This window comes from Branchiostoma floridae, chromosome 4 (genome assembly GCF_000003815.2).
Source record: "Branchiostoma floridae strain S238N-H82 chromosome 4, Bfl_VNyyK, whole genome shotgun sequence".
Taxonomy (NCBI): domain Eukaryota; kingdom Metazoa; phylum Chordata; class Leptocardii; order Amphioxiformes; family Branchiostomatidae; genus Branchiostoma; species Branchiostoma floridae.
The window spans coordinates 4,018,597-4,026,396 of record NC_049982.1 but is presented as its reverse complement, the minus strand read 5'-3'; the positions used below and the strand labels follow the sequence as shown (position 1 = coordinate 4,026,396).

Genomic DNA, 7,800 nt, shown 5'->3' with positions numbered 1-7,800 from the left:
CATGTCTCCTCGTAATTTAGAGCTCGCAGACTCGTCGTCCGATCGATTTTCGCTACATGTGAGGGGGTAGAAGCACATGGCGCCCCTAGGCACATGCATGGTGTAACCAAGGACGTTACATATCAACGTTGATGTAACGTCCTTGGTGTAACCAAGGTGATTTTTAACCTCCTTGGTGTAAGCACGTCACTGGAACGTACTGCGCCTGCGCAAACCCTGGTAGTTTGGGGCTTGGTTTGGTCAACGTTGCATTAAAATCCCGCTTGTTGCACAGTATATGTTAGAGACATGGTTTCGTGTAAAACGTACACGGAGTTTTACCCTTATATACGCACGTACTTTCTTACATGCGGCCCTTTAGTAAACCGGGGGTTTAGCATGTCTATACTTTTCGCGCAGGCGCAGTACGTTCCGGTGACGTGCTCTTGGTGTAACCCTTGTGACGACTCCAGACCCGTCCGACCGGTCCGATCACATGACAATAGGGAAGACAACTGCATATGCGAGTAACCCCAAAACCTTAGTCAAAATAAGTTGTCTCTAGTTGTTTCCTGTATTCCGGCTGTCTTTTTGGTGGGTCGTAAAACATTTTTTCGACAACCTGTACCCCACTCGATCGTTCTGCGAATTGTTCTACGGTTTAATGTAGATTAGCGGACGGAGAAAGGCCCATATATATGCATATTAGCCGGGTAGAGTTAGGGTGCGGGTAGCTTCAGGTGTGACAGTCCTGTAACATGGCCTTAGCGCTGCGGCAGCTACGGAACGGCGTCTTGGGCGCTCTGGCGTTGTTCCTGGTGCTCAACGCCTGGATCATGTCAAGTAAGATCTTCTTTCTTTACTTAGATATAGGTGAGTTGGGTGATCTTTAAGAGGGGGGGGGGTGCAAGGAACAATATGGCAGGGCTGTGTCTGTTTGTTTTGTGTTACTTGTAAGGACGGTTGACCTCTAGCCTGGGTACCATCCGGAAAGTAGTTCGCTCCAGCGTTAATTATATACCATATACAGTCGCTTCTAGCCCTGACATTCATTATACACTATATACAGTCGCTTCTCTGCAGAAGCGAACATAGGAGCGAACTACTATCTGGATGGTACCCAGGCTAGTTGACCTCGGGATATGCAACAGACCAATGAAAGGATGTTAACATGGTCGTTTGTTAGGTCAAGGTTCTTTGGTTAGGGTAATGTTTGTATTCGAAGTTTGGCCATAGCCCTAACCTTACAATAATAAGTTACACTGAGAATCGAATGTTGTAGTATCAAAGTACACTAAACTCGACCCCTGTGCTGTATGATCTGTGTCTATACGAACGTGTATAGAGTAGACATGGGTGGTGCATTTTCGATTATTCTAAAAATAGCCCCTGGCTAACGTCACGTTTCCAAACCAAAGCTCACCCTGGCTGTTTGAGGAAACGAAAAATAGAAATTTTATACGCGTAAAAGTATACGCAAATACATATATACGACTATTCTCTTTACGTATTGTGTACTTTGCAATTGGTGTCTTTCATATCATACTTTTCGAGCCTGAAAGCTGCACGGCTGGGCCCCGGTTTGGAAATGTGACATCGGCCTTATGCCACGGTCAACACATTCATTTACGTTTATACACGCGTTTATAAAATGAAGAAGACCTTTATTGTACGTTTTTGCTTTCTAACAAGCTAAGTACAGGTCAAGGTGAATAGGATACATCTCCTAGTGATTCTAAGTACAATCTGTGAAAACTGTGATACATGACTGGAACTACAAAGTCTAAAGTATACTAGTACTACTACTAGTATGTACAGGTTCAACTTCTCGCTTCTTAATACAGTCGTAAATGTAGTTGCAGGTGGAGTTTAGAATACATGGTTTGTCTAATTGCACTAGAAATGTAAATTTTTCAGTGCTATTTAAATGCATAAAGCATGAGAACTTATCTTGTACACATTTGAAGAAGATGTTTCTCTCATCGTTGTATAGTGAACAGTCAACAATAAAATGACACTCGTCTTCTATCTTATTCAAGTTACAATATTGACAAATCCTTTGCTGGAGAGGAATGCAATTATGTCTACCTTATACGATAAACACTTTCATTTTTCGCTCCTGCAAAAACCGACCGAGCCCCAGTCTGGAATGGGGACCTTGATGACCTTGATATCAGAATGCAGACGCTGGTGTTACATGCTTTCTGCCCTGTTCTCAGGCACTTTGCAGCAACAGCAGCAACAGCCAGAAAAACGACAAGTGGGCCCAGCTTGTGAAACACAGAGGGATACGCTGATACAGTCTATGGACTTACTCAACAAGGCTCTACTCAGACAAGACAATCCTAATGTGGACATCGGCAAAGCTGTGGTCAACGAGCGCCAGGTTAGTGACAGACAACCTACATGTCCCAGTTGTACACCTTTCTAGATATTTCATATTTCATTTTACTATTACATGTATTTCTATGATTCATTTCTTTATATTTGTTATTATTGTATTTTTTTAAAATTTTTGTTGACACTATCATTATTATTACTATTATTTTGTACAATTGTTATTACTTATTATCATTTATGATTATTTTTCTATTATTGTATAATTTAGTTGCACGGGAGGCAACTGGTATAGGTTATTACCTGTTTTTGCCTCTCCACCATTTTGTGTACATGCATATGGTAAAGTTTAAATAAGTGAATAAATAAAAAACCTGGGGATTTATTTCGGACGGCTGCTGGGTTTGGGGTGAGGATGATGGTAGGGTGATAAAACATGATATAACTTTGAAACCACACTCACATGTCCTGTCCAGTAAAAAAAAAAAAACAGCAAACAGACATTGATACACACAGAGGATGGGAAGGAGCTGTTACAGGGTTGAAATATGACACCTTGCATGGCAAACTCCTTACAATTTAGGAAAATTTATAAAGCTGAATTGATATTCATTTATTTGTCCGTTTCAGTACAAAGCTAAACTAATGAAATCAGGTGCTTGTAACTCGCGATTTCACATTTGGAGCTGACTGGTCACTATTGATCCTGAAGAAGGTGACAGTGGTCGTTGAAAATTTGAGCCGTGTACACATTAGCGTTGGATGAAAGTTTAGCTTCCACGATTATTTGTCTGTTTGTCAATCTTGAATAGATATCATTAGCTCCGTCAGGCAATTTTGGCTCAATTCCAAAGGAGCCCAAATAAGGTAAACAGAGCACAGACTTCGGAGGTCAGAAACAATACAAGCGGAATAGAAGTGAACTGTATAAAAAAGTCAATGAATAATAATGACAGTAAATGATAGATATCTAACAATAAAAAACGCCCAGATTGACATGAACGCACACATATATAAGATAAAGACATATCCATATAAATTTACATACAGTCGAACAAACACAACCGAAAGGGGGCTTTTAAGTTTCAAATGCGCGTCTTGTTCCGTAGGAGAAGCCCTGTGCAGACTGCAGCAGATCAAGTCCAGTGGATACAGACGCCGTCAGAGTTTGGGGAAAACCTCGCAGAACAAAAGGTAAGTTACATCAAAAATTATTTACTCAAGCAACTGGATATGGTTTTGAAACGGTCAGACGTTTCGGATAGAATCCACTATCCTTCGTCAGTGACACTGAAGTGATCTGGAAGAAACAGGTCTTTTATACTCTAACTATGAATGAAGACAATTTCAGATGTTCAATAGGAAATGTTGTTCCTTGACAATTCAGACAGAAGACAATTTAGTAAAGGTAAAAAAAAGGTAAGTTACGTCAATAAAGGTTAGACATCCAGGCACAACATTACGTGATACAAAATACACCAAGCAGCTGGATAATTTGTCTAAAGAGTCAGATGTTTCAGAAAGCGTCCACTATATTATATTTGGTTTATTTTGTATCATGAAAGAGATAAGCCGTACGTGTTGGCAATACATGTATCGTAGATAAATTTATTTTTGTTGGTTGCTACCAGCAAATCGTACTTTTTATAAGTTAGCATTTTGTCAACGATTCGGAATTCGTTAATGATCTTTACCACTTCAAGACTATAAAAAGACATTAAGTTAACATGGAAAGTTATGTATCGATACTATCGTTTATTTTTCAGGATTCTTAACCATTGGCATTCCAACGGTGAAGAGAGACAAGGACAGCCACTACCTGGGCACCACCATCGACTCTCTGATCGAGAACACAGCCGAGGCTGATCGGCGACAGGTCATCATCGTCATTTTTCTGGCGGACTTCGACAGCTATTACAACAAGATGCTGTCTCAAGAACTTTACAAGAACTATTCGCGGCACCTGGAAGACGGCTTCATGCAGGTGGTCCACGCACCGATATCGTTTTATCCGCAACTGGAGGGCTTGAAACAAAACTTCAACGACTCACAAGATCGCGTAAAATGGCGGTCAAAGCAGTGCGTGGACTACGCCTTCCTCTTTAGCTACTGTCGGGATTTGTCGGAGTTCTACCTGCAGCTCGAAGACGACGTGGTGTCGTCGGAAAACTACCTGACGACAATCAGGGACTACATCAACGGTCAGACATCTGCTTGGTCGATGCTGGAATTTTCCGAGCTCGGTTTCATCGGGAAGCTTCTCCGGTCTTCCGACCTGCAGCGACTTGCGGACTTTCTTCTGCTGTTCTACGAGGAGATGCCGAACGATTTTTTGATTCGCCACTTTTTGAAGCTGTTGCCACACCGGGAAACGTTCGTGCGGCGTCCGTCGCTGTTCCAGCACATCGGGAAGCACTCCTCTCTGATCGGGAAGGAGCAAAACTTAGTCGACGCCTTTTACGTGGCGTCGCTGAAGAGAAGGTACAACGACTCCGATAACCCGCCGGCTGTGGTGAGCACAGACATGTCCGCGTTCGGGGAGTACAAGCCGCAGCTGGCGTACAGCTCAGAGCCGGGGTACTTCTGGGTCGAGGCGCCGAAGGTCGGACAGGCGTTCTTCGTTCTCTTCGAGAAACGCGCGACCCTTTCTAGGATCGTCGTAGAGACCGGCTCCGAAGAGCACCCAAAGGACATCCTGGAGCAGGGAACGCTGGAGGTGAGCACGAAGCTCTTGCCGCCTGCAGTGAACCAGAGCGCTGACGCCACGCCGAACTGCGCGGACTACACGAAGATCGGAAACTTCCTCAACGGGAGGTTTGAAATGTCGACCCAGGGCGGGGTACCGGTGCCGGTGAAATGCCTGAAGGTGACGGTCACAGGAGACCAGAAGATGTGGATCCTGGTGAGGGAGATCGCCGTGTGGACCGCGAAATAAGAAAATCACCAAACAAAGTGCCAAATGATTTCTATTACCAATTTTGCCGTGAGGCGGATATGGATGGGATGCAGCTATCATGTACGGGTCAACTAGCCACCGATAATAGCAGCTTTTTTCAAAAGCAGTTGTTTTTGATACGACTGCCCAAACTGAAAATTTAAATGAGTGAAAAGAATTAGATAATTCGTTCAGTGATGTTTTTTGTCACTCTAGTGCACAAATGTCCAAGTGTCTTCAATACCATTCCATTGTATCAATAGCTTTAACTCCTTCAACTAATTTGCACGAAAGTGCTGATGTCTTAAGATGTCTTATTTGAACCGAGCTACAAATACATGTATGATACACATTTCGTATCTTTAACTCTGTCGGCTTTTCATAAGTATCTGACGATGTGTTTATTATTATAGCCAATAGCCCCAACTAGTATTGAGTGCTGAGCGACATGTCTGCAAGTTTTGTATATATATTTTCTAAATGGGATACGATTTAAGTTATCAATGTATCTATGTCTGTGTTTAATGAGCGTGATTTTCTGTGAAAAAATGCTGCAATGGAAAAACTGAATAGTGCGGGTAACGCATTTGCTCTAAGTTTTGATATGAAAATTAAACCAAATGGAATGATTGAAAGAATTGTCCTCGTTTCAAATAACAACGAATCACGCTTTCCTCAAACCATATTTAAATTTAGCTCAATCTTAGTGAACTGTTGAGTTATTGTTCAGCACAGTGTCACCATACTCAGACATCTTCTTCTTCTTACGTTTTGAGGCGACCAACTTCAACTTGCTGAAGACCTTGGCACTCATTTTTCACCTGAGTGAAGTGAGGAAAGTCGTGTAAAGTGCCTTTCCCAAGGGCACAAGATCGGTGACACGGCGGGTTCGAACTCGATTGCGCCACGCGGTCCCACGCCATATGCTTGGTTGGATGCTTTGCTAGTTCATTAGCTGACATACAAGACTTTACAATTGCACTCAGCTATAATCTTCCTGCATGTGTTCTCAGACGTTTTTTCACCTTCCTGAACACTTAGATTTCATAAGGAAGGCAACCTTTTCTTGACCAACCTTTTTTTTCCTTCTATCCACAAGCTCGAATCAGTTTGGGGGTTCCCAGAGGATGTCACCATATAATCAAATGAAAAAAAAAGACTACATTTCTATTAAAGGCACAAAATCCCACCATCATACAGAACGTGGGACAGTTCATTAACCACTGCCTTCAAAGAAGAAGTCAAACCCGACAATAGTATCCATAGTATCATGTAGTTGATTAGACACTAGTTTTATGTACTTACCTCTCTTAGTTCTTGAGACTGTGTATGCAATTAGCCCTCGGGCATGATTTTGAAAATTCCGGCCGAAATAGGGGTAGGGAATCTCCCGGGCAGCCCTCGTAACCCCTGCTTCGCCTATTGGGTCAGTTAGTCCTCACTCATAGTGAGCAATTGGGCTGGTCTCAATCATGATGTTTCTGACCTAGGGCGAAGAGTTGCTGTTACAGTTCCAATCATGTAACCCGTAACCTTGAGTGGCCTTCAGGCCTTGTTACGTGGTGACCATTGAGTAAAAAAAAAAAAAACAAAAAAAACAAACAAACAATTATAATCAAATGAACATGGCCTAACACTGAAGAAGAGTGACGTATGTCTAATCACACAGTGATGTCTTCAAAAATGTTCTGTTTTGCAAATGTTTTACTGCAGTTGTTTTTTCAACCATGAACATAAAACACAGCTATTGAAAGCTCCCACAAACTATAATCACAATCAAATCATAGTGTGTAAAGTTACATATCTATCTAGCAGCGTACAGGAGTAAAACATAAACCCAACACAAAGTCATCGTGAAGCAAAGTTAAACAATAATTTCACAGAAAAAAAAATTGTAGTGGTAGTAGTAGAGTCATATGGTGTATGACAGCACCATTGGGGCTATACTGCCCCTTACGGGGTGGCATCCCCTAAGTCCTTCTAGCTGAATACTGGGATGCGCAATAAAAAATTCGACTCACCCAAATTTTCCACAGTCTAACTCTGGTCTTTGTCAAGGAATCAACAATCCACTGCTTCTGTGACATCATGTTACTCAGATGAAGTGACTCATCGCCATAGACTTTTCTGCAATTTAATGTAACAACCTCTGCGTCTAACACGACGTCACAGAGCAGGGCTCGAAATACTGGGTGCATGTGCACTCAGGTGCACCCAAAATTGGAGCTGTGCACCCAATTATTTTTTGTGGGTACACAGGGAAGCACCTAAATATTTTCTTAGGTTTATGTATGTAAAGATATCAGCACACACAGTTAGGGTTGCCCAACTAGCCTGTGGCTATTACAAAGGGCCAACCCTGCTGACAGAGGCAAATACACTATAACGGCTTTGAAATGGACAGGACAATAAAACAATAACAATATTCTGGTGCTGTTCAGTAAAAAATTTAGGTGAGTCCAATTTTTGTGTTGGATATTACAGATTAACTAGTCCAATAGTGACTTCTACGAACACAGATGAACCTTAAAGTTAATAACAATATTTGT

At 42.1% G+C, this 7,800-nt stretch overlaps 1 protein-coding gene across 1 annotated transcript; it reads left to right on the top strand.

Annotated features, from left to right (window-relative positions):
• Positions 1-448: 448 nt before the first annotated feature.
• Positions 449-5,886, top strand: LOC118413212 (alpha-1,6-mannosyl-glycoprotein 4-beta-N-acetylglucosaminyltransferase-like). Its single transcript, XM_035816436.1, has 4 exons — positions 449-822; positions 2,199-2,365; positions 3,426-3,510; positions 4,083-5,886. The coding sequence occupies exons 1-4, from the start codon at positions 738-740 to the stop codon at positions 5,249-5,251; spliced, it is 1,506 nt and encodes a 501-aa protein (XP_035672329.1). The 5' UTR covers positions 449-737; the 3' UTR covers positions 5,252-5,886.
• Positions 5,887-7,800: the final 1,914 nt, after the last annotated feature.

Excerpts from the sequence above, each read along its gene's own strand:
- LOC118413212 (XM_035816436.1), top strand. The coding sequence starts at position 738 with ATGGCCTTAGCGCTGCGGCAGCTACGGAACGGCGTCTTGGGCGCTCTG. Across the intron at positions 823-2,198 it reads CAACGCCTGGATCATGTCAA|GCACTTTGCAGCAACAGCAG; the intron begins GTAAGATCTTCT and ends CCCTGTTCTCAG. Across the intron at positions 2,366-3,425 it reads CTGTGGTCAACGAGCGCCAG|GAGAAGCCCTGTGCAGACTG; the intron begins GTTAGTGACAGA and ends CTTGTTCCGTAG.